The sequence below is a fragment of the Mauremys reevesii genome, linkage group 1 (assembly GCF_016161935.1).
Source record: "Mauremys reevesii isolate NIE-2019 linkage group 1, ASM1616193v1, whole genome shotgun sequence".
Lineage (NCBI taxonomy): Eukaryota > Metazoa > Chordata > Testudines > Geoemydidae > Mauremys > Mauremys reevesii.
The window spans coordinates 201,601,834-201,618,051 of NC_052623.1; the positions used below are offsets into that span (position 1 = coordinate 201,601,834).

Consider the following 16,218-nt stretch of genomic DNA (forward strand, 5'->3'; position numbering starts at 1 on the left):
ATTCCATTGTTTTAAAGTTCTGTACAATTATTTTATGTACATGCCTGGCAATTCAGCAAATTCAGCTTTTTTGACATATTTCTATATGGAAATTTACCAGTTTCTCCAACAGAAGGAGGAGAACATGTTGCTCAGCTATTAATGGGCTGAATTGATTTTTACTTGACAATGTCACCCCATCCAATCTAAGTTCATCTAATAGGAAAATATTTTTCCACTAAAGCATGTGATGAACAATGTACTAATGGAAACACCACATTAATATAAGGCCTACACTCTGCAAATAAGAATCTAATTATGTAGCAGTATACAGTACTTTATGGATGATACTTGCATAGCGAGTTATATGAAGAACAAACAAGATGGTAAACTAGTCTAGAAATGAGGTAAAAATTATCTTAATGGTAAAGAAGGCAAAGTGGTAAAACAGAATTTATACAAAACTAGATTTCGTCTTCTGATTCGTGATCTCGTTCGGATGTTTTCAGTAATCCCATCTCCACAGACTGGGCCTGTTTAATCTTTGAACGAACTACCCTGGAGACAGTGAGGGGAAAGAAAAGAAGAGGTTTGCCATGTAATTTTACATTCTAAACTAAACTACGAGTCATATGCTGATCTGGTTATTGTTACAGGGGACACAAAGTTAATCATTTTTATTATCAAGGAGCCAGAATGACTGATTTATGAGGAAAAACTGGAAGAACTAAATATGGCCAAAGAATGACCAAGCGGGGATATAACTGCCTACAAGAATGGAAAAGGGTATAAACACCAAGGAAGATGATACAACAGGTAGATGGACTAGACATTGCTGTCACAGTGATCAAACCTGATTCCTCCAATATACCATTCCACAGAAAATCAGGACTTCAGTGGGGGTTTTGTCAGATTAAACACTATGAGACCAGGCACATGGCTATAGTTAGGAATAATGGGATAAAACTGGCCAAAAGAAAATTTAGTCAGGGGAAAATATTAACAATGAAATCTGTTTGGTCTGTGCAATAGCCTCCAAATGAAGTGGTAATAGCCACCTGTCTTGAGCCATTTAAAACTGGTACAGACAAGCACTATCTGTCACCATGCTGTAGGGACTGCACCATCTTGATTCTTAGCGATCCAGAACAGTGGTTCTCAACCAGGGGTACAATACCCCTGGGGGTTCGCATCAACTCATCTAGATATTTGCCTAGTTTTACAACAGGCTACAGAAAAAGCACAAGCAAAGTCAATACAAACTAAAATTTCATACAGACAGAATGAGAAAGTAAGCAGTTTTTCAGCAATAGTGTGCTGTGACACATTTGTATTTTTATGATTTTTTAAGCAAGTAGTTTTTAAGTGTAGGTGAAACTTGGGGTGCCAAAGACATATCAGACTCCTGAAAGGGGTACAGTAGTCTTGAAAGGTTAAGAACCACTGTTCTAGAAGGTATTTTCCAGTTCTGATTTTTGTAATGCAATTCTAAACAATGTCAAAAGTAGCTCACTTTACATGAGATGCCAGTTAACAATGGTGCAATACCATTCTGTTCACAAAGTACTTATTTTCCCTTTCGCTGGAATGATCAGTGAAGTAATGGCCATGAATAAGCAAAGCCCATCTTTATTTTATCTTGCGGGGGGTGGGGGGGACTTTATCCCATGAACCTAAAGTCCTACACTCATGGCACATCTGACACACGGTTCTCCAAAGTTTTAGTTCTGTAGTTAACTTACCAGCTGACAATAGTGTAATTCACTGCAAGTATGAGAAAAGCAAAGGCATAATGCCAGCAATAGCACATTGTCAAGAACATCATATTATTGTGATCCATCTGGTTCCATTCCAGTCTGCCATTTGGAGGATAAAGTACAAAACCAATCTGTAATTAAATTAAATGTATTTAATAACATTCATTTGACATTTGTTCTGAGCCATACCACGCATTACATATCGGGCATAGGTCACACGGCAAACGTTTGCAGATTGCTTTTTTTAAGTGTATTGAATATTACATCTAAGAACATTATAACAAAACAATTTTACAGCATCATACTTAAATTAGATTCTTTCTAAAACTGCACTGTAGTGCTGAAAGACGAATATATCCCATCAAAGATACAGGGCCAATTCCAGAGAGCCCTGTATTATCTCCCATGAAGGGGAACTCTGCACCAGCCCAACTGATCCTGTGAGAGTCATGCTTGTGTGGTACGAGAGGACTGAGTAGCAGCTCTCCTTCTGTGCTCTGAAAGTGAGAAACACTACCAGCCAGAAAACTGTCAGAGTCAATGATTAGGGGGGAGGGACAGCTCAGTGGTTTGAGCATTGGTCTGCTAAATCTAGGGTTGTGAATTCAATCCTTGAGGGGGCCACTTAGGGATCTGGGGCAAAAATCAGTACTTAGTCCTGCTAGTGAAGGCAGGGGGCTGGATTCAATGACCTTTCAAGCTTCCAGTTCTAGGAGATAGGTATATCTCCTATTATTACACAGCTACCCACAAATACTAGCCCTTATTGCATTCCCCCTTCTCCAAAAGCCTGGTTATTAATAAGACTCTGTTGCAGGATGGGGGCAATAATCAGGTTAGATTGCAAACAATAATGGTTGGATTTTAATTATTTATTCATTTCAAGAGAGGGGACTTTAACTTACACGTTTGCACAGTTTCAGTGTCACTTTTTATTAAATCAGTAAAGACTAATAAGAACTGTATGTATTCTATAGACGGCGAGTGAGATTTCTTTCCAAAATATTACAAAAATTTAACACACTTATCCAAGCTAGTGCCCCTTATGATGGTGACTTTTTGAGATATGGACACCAGTCTATTAGGAGCTAGAAGAGATCAAACTATTTTCACATAAGCCATCAAACAGCAATCAGATGCTAGCGACTGTTACTTTTGACCAGGGTTTCACTTGAACAGTACTGGCTCCTTAGGCTATCTAGTACCCTCTAGCATCAGTTCTCAACAGTCTGGCTGAGAACATTTGAGGTGGACTGACTGTATTTTGCTTCGCATGCAGAGAATCTGATTAATCAGGGCACTGGCAATACAAAAGGAAAGCTGCTCATCTTTTACAAATTTGCCATTCTGCAGCCAGTATGTGGTATTCAATCCACACATAGAGTTGAAGTCTGTCATGCAAGTGTCAAAAAAGCCACCCTTGTATCTGAGAGCGCTTCTGTTTTTCTATTTAATTCCTTGTGTTGTAATCAGTTAGCTGTCTTAATGAGGACAAGATAGACAAGGAAAGCTAAATGACTATGTCTAACTATTCTGCTGTAAAACTTTTTAGTCTAGAGAGAAAACTCACGGAACAACAAAATACAGCAGTGAGTTCTGAGACACTGGACATTTTTCTAGAGCTGGTTGTAATCAGTTAGCTCTCTTAATGAGGACAAGATAGACAAGGAAAGCTAAATGACTATGTCTAACTATTCTGCTGTAAAACTTTTTAGTCCAGAGAGAAAACTCACGGAACAACAAAATACAGCAGTGAGTTCTGAGACACTGGACATTTTTCTTGAGCTCAATTATGGAAAAGTTTGCAATTGAAGAGGTTTCTTTTTTTGCTAGTGCAAGTGTTTAAATATTTGACTTGGTGCTAAATGTCTAGCTCTTCTAAAGAACCCCATACATTTTCATTCACCATGTCTGGCCAAGCTGTTAAAAAAAAAAAAAGGGGGGGGGGAGCCAGTCTAGACATAAGGGAAAGAAAAGTTACTATAGCAACCACAGTTCTCCAGCATAAGATTGCTGATATTCCTACTTCTGTTATTAGACAGCAGTGATTTATACAATGAGTATTTACCACCATTTCTCTCATGAGTACACTGTCCTGAGAGTAGCAAATTAATTGGTGTATGTCTGCTAAACACCAACTAAGTGTATGGAATGACAAAATGGTGATAGGAATGTCTATTAGACTTATATGAGGTAATGCTCGTGACTGATGCTAGTGCCCATATTGCTGAAGGATTAAAGTTTGGGGCACTTGTTTTACCTGTTCCACTTCCAAAGCTTTGAAACTAACAAGCTGTGCTTGGAGTGATGAATCAGGATATAGACTGATCACTTGAGATGTTTTTTAGGAAAAAGAGAGATGGGACCAATCCAACATATTCAAGATACTCCTCCCTTTCCTTCTTCTTTACAGCAATGCCAATGAATTGTTCACATGGCCTTTCCTTCATCTTCTACCTTGACTGCACCTTGATGAGCATTTGCTTATTAATTTTCCTGCAGATTTTCTGAATTGTGGACTTACTTTATCTGTAAAAAACGTTGCATTTATGTAGCGCCACTACATAAGTGTAGTAACTGTTGGTTTACATAGTTCATACAGTATTTTCCAGACTGAATCTGAATTCCTGGGTTCTATTCTTAGTTCACTCATTGAGTCAATATCTGGCCTTGGGAAAACAGATGTACTGGTAAAATGGCTTCCCCAACTGTAAAAATGTGTACTAAGCACTTCTATATCCTCGCAGGGAAATTCAGGATTAGTCGTTATTTATGAGTGCTTTGAGATCTGTGCGTAAAAGGCACTGAGTAAATGCATAGTAGGTCACATTTGAAGTACCAGCATGCCAATGGAGAAGCAGCAAAGGATAAAGCAAGTATTACAATCAAAGGAAGGACTCCTAATAGCTGGAAACATTGACTCACCTGCCAGAGCCAGCTACCTTGCAGAATGCAGAGACTCGTCCGGAGCATCTCAAGGACAATGCTGCCGCGGAAGAAGACTTCCAGAAATATGCAAAAAGCTGCTCCAAAGATAGCCACTAAAAGTAACTGATGAACATGAAAATCCAGCATGTCTCGCCCATGTATGTGGTAATAAAAGAGAAAACCTGTGACAACATAGGAACTGATCAATCTTTTAAGAGAGAACAGTACAATACCAGGCATTTGTTTTAATGACACCCAACAGTTCCCCTCATCTCCCACTAGAAACTGTGAACTGTTCCCTCTGTATCACGTGCCCTTTAAAATGTTTATTCCATAGTGAGTTAAGCTTAGAAATGCACAAAGGTAATATTTATATTATGGTATCACCCAGAGGCCCCAGTTGGGATTAGGCCCCTTTGTACTATAATATGGAAGCAGACACAAAAGGAGGGAGGGAGGAGACATACATACATGCTTTTATAGTCGGGTTATAGTTATATAGGCTGATCACCATATAACACTGAGGTGGGTGCAGCTCCATAAAGTAGCTCAGTTGCTGCCCCACAGTTTGGAGGACAGCAGGAAAAGGGTGTCGATTCCTCACATTTCCCCTGTGACTCTCCCCAAAGCCCAGCCCACTACTCTGATTGGGAAACAGGGAGGGGATTTGCCCTATAATCCTTAATTAAAAATGGGATTAACATAAAATATTACTAAACTGTCTCTAAAGCGGAACAAAGGTGATGCTATAATAGACTCATTTTGTTTTCCCTACACTTAGTTAAAATCTAGGCGGATCAAGGCTGAGATTTTTCAAAGGAGCTTAAGGGAGTTAAGTGCCCAACTCCTATTGAAATTTGGGAATTTAACTCCCTTAGGCTTCAGTTTCAGTCCAAATAATTGCTACTTTAATAATAAATAATAATATATTTAGTTGATTGGCTTCTCATTTTCCTCCAGGTTCCGTACACACAAGTAAACTCACCTTCGATGAAAACTGCTAACGAAAGCATCATCCTATCCAAGGCCACTGGCAATGCATTGGTGCCATGAGCCACAATGTCAACCAGCCCTGAGACGCCGTAGAAGAGATACATGGTGGCATGCTGCCAGTTCATCAAGTGATCCCAGTGTTTTTCCTCATAATTATACAACTTCAGATGAGGCCCATCAGGAACAAACTGCTCAGCTATCATACCTGCATATGAAATAACAGGGGAAGCATTGGCTATCCTGGAGCTTAATTAGGGTACAGACAGATTTTAAGTCTTTAGCCATTCAGTAAAGACAGTACTTTACTCAGCAGCAGCAGGCCAGTCATGCTATTGTCCTGGCATCATGCAGCCATTAACAGTGCAGATCACCCCTTTATGCTGCTTTCTAATCAAATGTTTACTATTGTCTGTGATCATCTGACTAAATCTTTAACAATCTTTTTCTCTGGATATATAGAGGCTTAAGAATGGATTTAACATCTCTTCACTCCTTGGATTAGAACCACAAGTTCAAGTCCCAGCAGGGACACCTTAGCCTTTCACCCCTCTGCAGTACATACATTGGTATGCCAATTAGTTGACTTCCTGGGTATCTTTCCTATGATACCTTAAAGGCAGCAGTTCCTCTCTGCTGTGTATGGGCATTAAAGCTCCAATGGGACTTTTTGCTAAAAGTAGGGATTTAAGCTGCTTTTTTTGGACACCCCTCCCTCCGAAAACAGTTATGTAGCTACAACCCTCCATCCCAGTGAAGGCTGCATTTGAGTGGTATTTTGAGTGTACACAGTAGTTTGTGAAGCACTTTGTGTTGAGACACTCTATACATGTCAATATATATTTTAAACTGAAGATTGTATGTAGCATAATGGATCCCACTATCCCCCTACAGGATACAAGTTGTTATATTAAAAAGCAAATGCAGATTTTTTCTAAATTTGTTTCAGTGCCATGCACATCCATATACTCCAACACTGGAGCTTTCATTCCTTCTCCCTCAGTCTTTCCTGTCCACACTTTGGATTGAGGGATAAATTAAAATATAGTAAAACAATACATTGCTGCTGCAAAAAAGAAAGGACTGATTTAGTATTTTGCATTCCAACATAATATCAGATCTACAGATCTCACGGTGGATCTGAAAGAATTTTTCTGTAAGGGGATAATTTATAATTGTACATATCATACAGCATCACTGAACTGCAGCCATCTCTGGGGTGGAGGGCAGTAGCCAACTGGAGGTCAGTAGTGTGGGGACAAGCAGGAAGGAGACTGTGACAGAGCTGAAGAGGAGAAAGCCCATGTCTTATTAGAAATACCATGGAATCTTTATTATCCCCACAAAGCAAATAGCTAAATGTAACATTGTGGCCCCATTTCAATATCTAAGTCTTGAGACTACACACAGTGAGCTCCCAAATACTCAATTTACCTGCTTCCTAAGGGAAAACTGCTAAATTAGACTGTGCTGTGATTTGAACGAGGCAAAGGTTTCAAATCAGCTGCTTAGTCCACTAAGCCATCAGTCTGGCTTTCATTTTGCTTTGTTTCTAAGCTATCCCATAACAGAATGAGAAGTGGCAATCGCAGGTAGTGATTCTGCTGCTCAAAAGGTTTGGTTCTTTTTAAAAAAGGTAGATATTTTCACTTCTGAATTTCACCAGATAGACAGCATTCTACATTCGTGTGTTATATTAATAATTCAGTGGAAGTCGGTGACATCTGAAAGCTGGGAAGCGCTCACAGAGCTACCCTCAAAAACCATTTACAGCAATGGGCAGAAATCATAATGTAGTACTGTACATTCAAAAAGGGCAAGCACTGCCCACCCTGCCTGCAGTTGCCAGTTTGCATATGAGAGCCCCAGGTCAATGACCACACCTTTGGATCACAACCTCTATCCCAGGGGTAGGCAACCTATGGAACGTGTGCCGAAGGCGGCACACAAGCTCATTTTCAGTGGCACTCACACTGCCCGGGTCCTGGCCACGGGTCCGTGGGGGTTCCACATTTTAATTTAATTTTAAATGAAGCTTCTTAAACATTTTAAAACCTTATTTACTTTACATACAACACTAGTTTAGTTATGTATTATAGACTTATAGAAAGAGACCTTCTAAAAACGTTAACATGTATTACCGGCACGCGAAACCTTAAATTAGAGTGAATAAATGAAGACTCGGCACCCCACTTCTGAAACGTTGCCGACCCCTGCTCTATCCCAACCCCTGAACTGGCAAACTGATATGTGTGAGAGTGTGTGGATCTTAAAGGGGCTTCAAAATTCAGCTTTAGCCGGGAAACAAGTTTAACAAGTTACAAGTTTAACTATGGAATGACTGAATGTGACTCCAATTACTCATAGACTATAAGGCCAGAAGGGACCATTAGATCATCTAGTCTAGGTATATATGTCTTCCACAGGTCATTAAATTTCACCCGGTTACCCCTGTATGCGCCCAATAACTTGTGTTTGACTAAAGCATATTTTCTAGAAAGGCCTCCAGTCTTGATCTGAAGACATCAAGAGGTGGAGAATCCACCACTTCCCTTGGTAGTTTGTTCTAATGGTTAATCACCCTCACTGTTATGACATTAATTCATGGGCTTTAGTTTTTTTTTTTCTTTAAACAACAACCAGCTCTATAATAAAACTGACAGTAAATAGATAATTTTAAAAGATAAAAATATTAACTAGCATGGCCCTCATATTTTTATTCTGTCTCTTTAAAATCAGAGCTTTACTTACCAATCAGAGCAAATACTGCTTTGATGATCCCCTCAATAAATTCCAGGCGCTGAAATCCTGCCCTGGAACCAAGGTAACAAGCATTCTTGTTCTTTCGACAGACATATTTTAGTGGGTACTTCACTGACCACCACAAGCCAAAGAGGAGGAAAAAACTCCCAGGGAGAGCATGACCTTTGAAATTGCCCATGTCTCTCTATAATGCAAAAACCTGAAGAGAAACACAGATTGCTGACTGAGTAAGGTATTTCTAGGAAGACTATCCATTATAATTTGATATACGTAGGCTGCAATTTTCAAAGGATCCTAAAGGAGTTAGTTGTCCAAATACCACTGAAATTCTGTGGGATTTGGGTGCCCAATTCCCTTAGGCTGTTTTAAAAATCCCAGCCCGAGTCTTACAAGTTTACATAATTTTGCAAAATGAGAAGGACTGTAAGATTTCCAGGACAGGTCACTCTAAGACAAAAAAAGTTACAACACAACATTCCAGGTGTTGAGATTATACTGGAGAAGAGCTCAGTGAAAGATAGATAAATAGATAGATAGTATAAATTCTTAAAGCCCATTTCTGCCACCTCTATCCCCCCTTAGTGAATGCTGAAACAGCATTGCCATTCAGGTCAGCAGATTTTGGAGTAAACATGGATTAGATTTTTCACTTTCGCAATAATAATCATAGAATTCCCATCGTATACAGTCAATCAGATATAAATAGAATATGAAGGCTCTAGAATCTTTCCCTTCTCCTTAAATACACCCTTGTACAGCCGTTTTCCAGCTGTGGTCTGTGCTCTACAAAGTACTCATTGACTGCCCATGTAATGTCGGCTGGTCATGTAGTGTCAGCTCGACTTCTTGTTTCCAACTGCTAAACTCCATTACATGCTAAAAATACATAAGATACCTTTTCAATATTACCTTTCCATGGAAGCAGTGGCTGAAGATGCCACAAGGATGTTGCCCAGTTGCACCAGGAGAGGAGGAGACCCACATAATCACAAATGGGAAGGGAAGAGATCCCCGAGCCAGCCTACTAGCATTTGTTCCACCCTATGGGAGCATCAGAGAACTCCTGGGCTAGAACAAATCCAAGGAATCCCGACCCACACAGAAATCCCATTGAAGTGTGCACAAATTAAGTAAAAAAATGTGTCTAACACAGAGGAAAGATCTGTGAGATAGTTATTACGGAACTGTCATCACACGGAGATGTGGCATTGTCTGACAAAGCAAGTCCATTTCTTGATCTGCCCAGCAGAGATCATCACAAGCACCAATGCCTAACCATTCAAGTTTGGGAGTGAGAGATGTACTGTTAAGAGATTCTGATTCAAGAGCTCCACACTCACGCATGCATCTTTTACACTATTCAGCAGCACCTTGCTAGTTTGGTCTTCTACTCTTTGCAGCACCAACACAATCTGAAATTCTGGGGTGTGGTGCTTGTGTTTCAAGCTTTTAAAGATTCCACTTGTCTGGAAAGTGTTAGTCTTTGGTTGGTCCAAAGCCTGCTAACCAGAATGGTACTGCTGCTTTGTTTTAGACATGTTATTTTTTCCTCTGAGTGAAGGAAAAAAATCTTCCCTCTCTGTGTGTTTTGATCTCACTGAATGCCATTAATTAGAAATGTTTTACTCAGTCTACATTCGTCATTCTCTGCAGGTGCAAAGCTTTACCCTGCACCATACATCAAAGCAAGATACTGGATTAAAGATGCAAATTAAATCCATAAGAAGCCCTCATTTAGAGGGAGGTTACAATTACACTATGTCTGGTTCAATGCAGATCAGCATAGTACATAGTCAATAATATCTGAGACTAAGAATAAGCTGTTAAGCAAGGTAATAAGAAAACTGACATTGCAAAAGTTATTTCCTGCCCTAAAACATGTCCAGATAACCCATTTACAATTCACATTTCTCTTTCAAAGTAAGAAGGGGGGAACCACACTTTTCCAAAAAGGGGAAGCAGAAAATGACTACACACAAGTGCTGTCAAATGCACAACGTAAACAAACTAAGCACACATAAAGATAGATGACCTCTGATCCTTGAGTTATGCAGCCAGGTGTCACTTGTAAAAAAACAAACAAACAAACAGAATTGTGCTTTAAATTGATGTGCCCCCTATAAATATGTATCTCCCAGGTCCCCCCAAAATCCATACTCATCAGCTACAACATATATGCGGCTTGTTATGTCATACCCCTGCCAGCTGGGTGTCACAGCACACGATGGGAGGAAGGATGTGGGCTCATAGATGTAGGGAGCAGTCAGGTAAATTATGCTTATAGTGAAGCAGATTTGAAAGAGTCAGTTCTTATTCAATAGCCTCTGGATATGAAACAAGCCATTCAGTAAATAGAACACTATGGTTTCATGCATTCATTTCTGCCTTTGAAGACTTAAATTAAACTCCAGTCAGAGTTAAAACATCGCTCAGGCTATTCCCTAGTGAAGAAGTCTCCAAACTGTGAGACACGCCCCCATAGCGGGGCACAGAGGAACATTCAGGAAGAAGTGGCTGGGGCCGGGCCAGCCTCTGCAGGAGGCAGGGAAGGAGCCCCACCCAGCTCCACTCCTGTCGCCAGCCCCAGCCTGGCCCCACACCTGAGGCTCTGCTCCCGGCCCTGTACCTGCTACCGGCCCCACACCCGGGGCCCTGGCTACCAGCCCTGCCCCAAGCTGTGGCCCCAGTCTCAGCCCTCTAATCCAATCCCCTTCTCCCCCCCCCACCCCCCCGAGCCATGGCCCCACTCCCGGCCCCAGCTCTGGGGGAGGGGGCAGCCAGGGGTAAGGTGAGGCGCAAGGTGAAAAGTTTGGGGACCACTGCCCTAGTGACTAGTTGTTCACACCGCACTAATATGGTACACAGGACTGGTTACAAGTCCCAGGGATAGGTTTGCCAGACAGCACTTCTCCTTAGAGTATGGGCAACTTGCCTCAAGTAGCATGTGACCAGGATTCACCACCAAATTTGGTCTGCTGGTTGGATCATTAGCTTCCCCGGCCTGGGCCAAGTATTGATAGGGAGTGTGACGTGAACGCTGATCCATGCTCCCCCAGACAGCACTGAGGCATACTGCACAGGGAAGCTAACACACTGCCTGCTTATTCACAAAGCCTTGTTGGTAATTTTTAGAAGTACTATATTAATACCTTTTTTAAATAATGAGAAAATGAGACAACATATCCTATACTGGATCAGGATACAAACTACTGTCAAGTTGGAGGATGCAATATATGCATGTAGCTCTCCTTCCCTGCACATTCCTTTGCTACATCATATGCCTTGTAATTTCCTGTGTTTATCAAACCCCGGAGGATGTTACACTAAAGAGGACAGTCAACCAAAAACGCTTTTAAAAATGATGCAGAGTAGTGACATTCTAAGGCCTCCCTCCTTTTCTATTCATCCAGGCAGCTTTATGAAAGAAGCATGTCCAGTACAGAAGTCCCCATTAGAAAGTCTGCATTTGTCAAGTTACCACAGTGATACCCATAACAATTTTTCCTCCCCTCTACTAATATCAGGAAATAACTGTGGGATGCTTATGACATCTCGTATCAAATGCAGTACTACCACCTACTCAGTTATCCCCCATTTTGTAGCTGTGCACTTGATTTTGCCTTCCTAAGTGATTTTGCACTTGTCTTTATTGAACTTCATCTTGGTGAATTCAGACCAATTCTCCAATTTGTCAAGATAATTTTGAATTCTAATCCTGTCCACCAAAGTGTGTGTGTAATGGTCTCCACTCAGGGTCTGGTTGGAATGAGAGGTGCTATATACTCATGAAAGTGAGGGCCAAGGTGCCTCAAGTTGGACAGGCAAAAGCACTAGACAGTCTTGAAATTTTTGGCCTAACGGACTTACCCAAGGCCATCACAAGAGCATCAGTGCCAGAATTAGGACTCAGGAGCTCATCTCCCAGTATTGGGCTCAGACTGCTCTTCTTCACAAGTCAATTAGCTCTGTGAGTCCATACCCATGTCTCAGCATGTGAGTTTCCAGTTGAAGAGGATGGGGAAGTTTGTTGTCTTCCTTTTTTCTTTTTTCAAAACATGTACTTTGCATTACAAAAATTATCTCCCCCAATTACAATTTAGGTACAAAAAAGATCTGCAATCCAGCAGCACCACCTTTGTGCAGAAGGAAAGCATTCATTCCCTGCTCAGATTGCATAGCAATATCTATCACCTACCCCTTTCAGTGCCTCCAATTCATCAACTCCTCATCCTTCAGTGATGGCCCCTCACTTCAAGTCTCCTCAACCCTTCAGTCCACCTTCACCCGTCCCTGCTGCATCTGCTCCTATTCCCATATAGCCACACCATCTCTGGAGGAAACCTTGGATGCATTAAATCTGGACCCATGGACTTGTGCATGTCCAGCTCTTCCACTGAAAACTTCTTCTCTTCCATTCGCTCTCATTGTCAGAGCAGCTGCTGCTCTGCAGATATAGGATTTCAATCAATTTGCCAATTTGGAACCTTTCATTAAGCAATAAATTATCACAGGAAACAAAAATGTAAAGATCAAGTTCAACTTTGTGATTTCGTGGGATATTATTGGATTTTTTTAATATATTTTATTGTATTTAGAAGGAGCTTTGCTCTGCAATCTGATTAGTCCTACAATCTAATGATCACTTGGACCTTCATAGAATAACTTATTTCCAAGTGCCAAAAAATGCTAACTTTGAGTTCTTCTCAATACCTGCATCAGACAAACTGGTTTTGGTCTCGTACTAGCAACTTCAGTTCCCTGTTCCCTCTCTGAAGAACTGTCTTCCTACTTGTCACTAAACCAACTAAAGTCACTTCACTGAACAGTCTCTGTGGCATTATAAATACCTCTTGCTCAACCAGAGATCATACAGTCCACAGAAGGACACACAGTATACTAAGCCACATTGGCCACTATAATCCTATGACTCCTTAGAATTCTATGCATGCTCACACACCAAGCATTGCTGGTGCACATGCTAGCAAAATGGCAAGAGAAGAGAAGGCTTTGTTATCTCAGCTGATGACTTTGAAGTCAAAGCCCATCTTGGGAGAAGTAATATGACAGAACATATAATTTGGGCTGTATTAGAATCAGTTTTATGAACCACAGAATTCCCTTGCAACCAATTTACAATATTATGAGTGTTTCAGAGGAATGGATCTAACAAGACAGTGCAGCTGTCAAGAAAGCTCATTTAAATAATAAAATGTGACAAGTAGCTGTAACACAACAAAGACCTCCTGTACAGTTAATATTTCACTTGGCACTTCTGTGGCCCTTTAACAGTTAGTCTGTAAAGTGTTCTGAAGTAAAGGCATTACATTTTATATGTCCACTTTCAGGTTCTTTCTGAAAGGAAAGACAAAAACAAAGGAATTGCAACCATTTAAAAAAACGTGAGCGCACACACCACTAACCATTAGGAAACTGACTAATCTTGAAATGTTCTGAACTTTCAGTCCAGGCTATTTCTTAGGGTCTAGGAAGCACTGTTTTTGGAGGAGGAAGGACCTCCATCTACTGAGAGGCGGGTCCATCTTATTCCTAACCAGAAATCATAATTCTCTATTTGCAGTATCACAACTAATTACTGTAGAGTCTGACACAAGCGAGAGCATTAAAATTTCAAACGCGGAATACTTAATTTTGCAGGGTACAGGCACCTTAGAATAAGCAGCTGGAATAGATACACTCTTCAGAACAAAGAGCCAATTTTCATGCAACTATCTCTGATCAGACACATTTATGATATGACAGGCAAAGGTGCCTCTAAATGGTTATTTTTCCCAGGAAGTATTGGTAGCTCTTAAATCAGTTTTATCAGGGCAAATATAGCATCAGAAAACAAGTATCAGAGGGGTAGCCGTGTTAGTCTGGATCTGTAAAAGCAGCAAAGAGTCCTGTGGCACCTTATAGACTAACAGATGTATTGGAGCATGAGCTTTCGTGGGTGAATACCCACTTCGTCGGATGCATGTAGTGGAAATTTCCAGGGGCAGGTATATATATGCAAGCAAGAATCAGGCTAGAGATAACGAAGTTAGTTCAGTCAGGGAGGATGAGGCCCTCTTCTAGCAGTTGAGGTGTGAAAACCCAGGGAGGAGAAACGTAAAAGGATAAATGGACACAAATCAGATATTAGGAATGGCAATATACAAAAACCTGTAGGAGAACACTTCCACCTCCCTGGACACACAACAGCAGATTTAAAGGTAGCCATCCTGCAGCAAAAAAACTTCAGGACCAGACTTCAAATTTGATACCATCAGCAGGATTAAACAAAGACTGTGAATGGCTAGCCAACTACAAAAGCAGTTTTTCCTCCCTTGGTGTTCACACCTCAACTGCTAGAACAGGGCCTTATCCTCCCTGATTGAACTAACCTCGTTATCTCTAGCCTGATTCTTTCCTGCTTATATATACCTGCCCCTGGAAATTTCCACTACATGCATCAGACGAAGTGGGTATTCACCCACGAAAGCTCATGCTGCAAAACGTCTGTTAGTCTATAAGGTGCCACAGGACTCTTATCGTAAAACAAAACAATATAATGTCAGGTTGCAAAATTAAGATTTTTCAAAGTTAAGATAAGTAGAAAGTTTTTAAAACCAGTGTTTGGATTTAAAGATTCCCCTGCAGCCTGTGAAACCTAAACATTACAGCATCATACCAGTACATGAGAACCAGAATGTGAAACTGATATTTATATTCATTGTTCAAGCTGAATGAAGTGTGCAAGTAGATACTCCAATGGTGCCAGCCTTGGTGTCCCCTCCAGCCACTTCTCCCACAAGCATCTGCTCTTCCCAACCTACCCCCATGATGACCTCTTTTCACAGAACACTCTCCTGACATTGTCCTGCAAAGCTGCTATCCTCCCCATTTAAATCTCTCCTGAGAACTTAATTCTGTGACAGGCAATACAAGCAAGTGAATATAATGTTTATTAAAAATAACTTCATAAAACACCATGTGGGCTCGTATAAACCGAGTACCCATGTAACCTCATTACAATAAACCGTGGCTTCTTCACCCCATCCGTCCCTTCGGTCTGTCATCCTGGAGGTTGTGATCTATCTACAATTTAGATTGTGATCTGAAGCAGGAGCCATCTTTGAAGCACTTAGTACATTTATGGGCTATAATAAACAATATAATGACTCTTGTTATCTCCAAGTTCACCAGATGATTCATTCCAATTTATACTTGCACACTTAGTATTTTACAAACTTTTTTTACCATCAAGTCCAGTATGCTTGCTCCAGGATTGGCCAACATGTGATGCTGCAGGGAAAGATGAAAAGTCAACATGGGAAACATATAAGCAGAAGTGGAAAAAATGAATTCCTTCCTGACCCACACTACAGTCAATAACACATAGAGCATAAGATGTCATTACCTTGTCAATCCTTGGAATTTAGCAATCTGTGTCCAGCACCTGGAGTAGACAAAGAAAGCTATAATTTACACCATTTCTTCTTTTTCCTGTTTCAAGCAAAATTAACTCATCCTGTACAATTTGCAGCTTTCCTCGTCTACATTTCAGGTTTCCCTGGACAGCAGCTAAACTGCTTACTGGTCACTACCACTGAATCAGGACTAACCTCAAAGATAGATGGGGCCTTAACCTGTTTTACTGTTCTTGTCAACATTCTCAGAGATGGCCCTGCCGCACCACAAAGTACAGCAGCTGGCCGTATTTAGCCAGAGAGCAGAGTAAGCAGCCGGTGATGCTCATGACAGCTGATTACTGTCACCTTCTGCTGCTAAAAGCAAATGAGGTTAGGAACAAGAGAGA

The 16,218-nt window shown here is 40.8% G+C and overlaps 1 protein-coding gene across 1 annotated transcript; it reads right to left on the reverse strand.

Annotated features, from left to right (window-relative positions):
- Positions 1 to 381: 381 nt before the first annotated feature.
- On the reverse strand, positions 382 to 15,856 carry TMEM45A (transmembrane protein 45A). Its single transcript, XM_039519504.1, has 6 exons — positions 15,820 to 15,856; positions 8,406 to 8,616; positions 5,650 to 5,862; positions 4,662 to 4,846; positions 1,722 to 1,867; positions 382 to 537 (listed from the first exon to the last, which is right to left on the reverse strand). Exons 2-6 carry the CDS (start codon positions 8,593 to 8,595, stop codon positions 444 to 446), a joined length of 828 nt encoding a protein of 275 aa, XP_039375438.1. The 5' UTR covers positions 8,596 to 8,616; positions 15,820 to 15,856; the 3' UTR covers positions 382 to 443.
- Between the last annotated feature and the right edge of the window lie 362 nt (positions 15,857 to 16,218).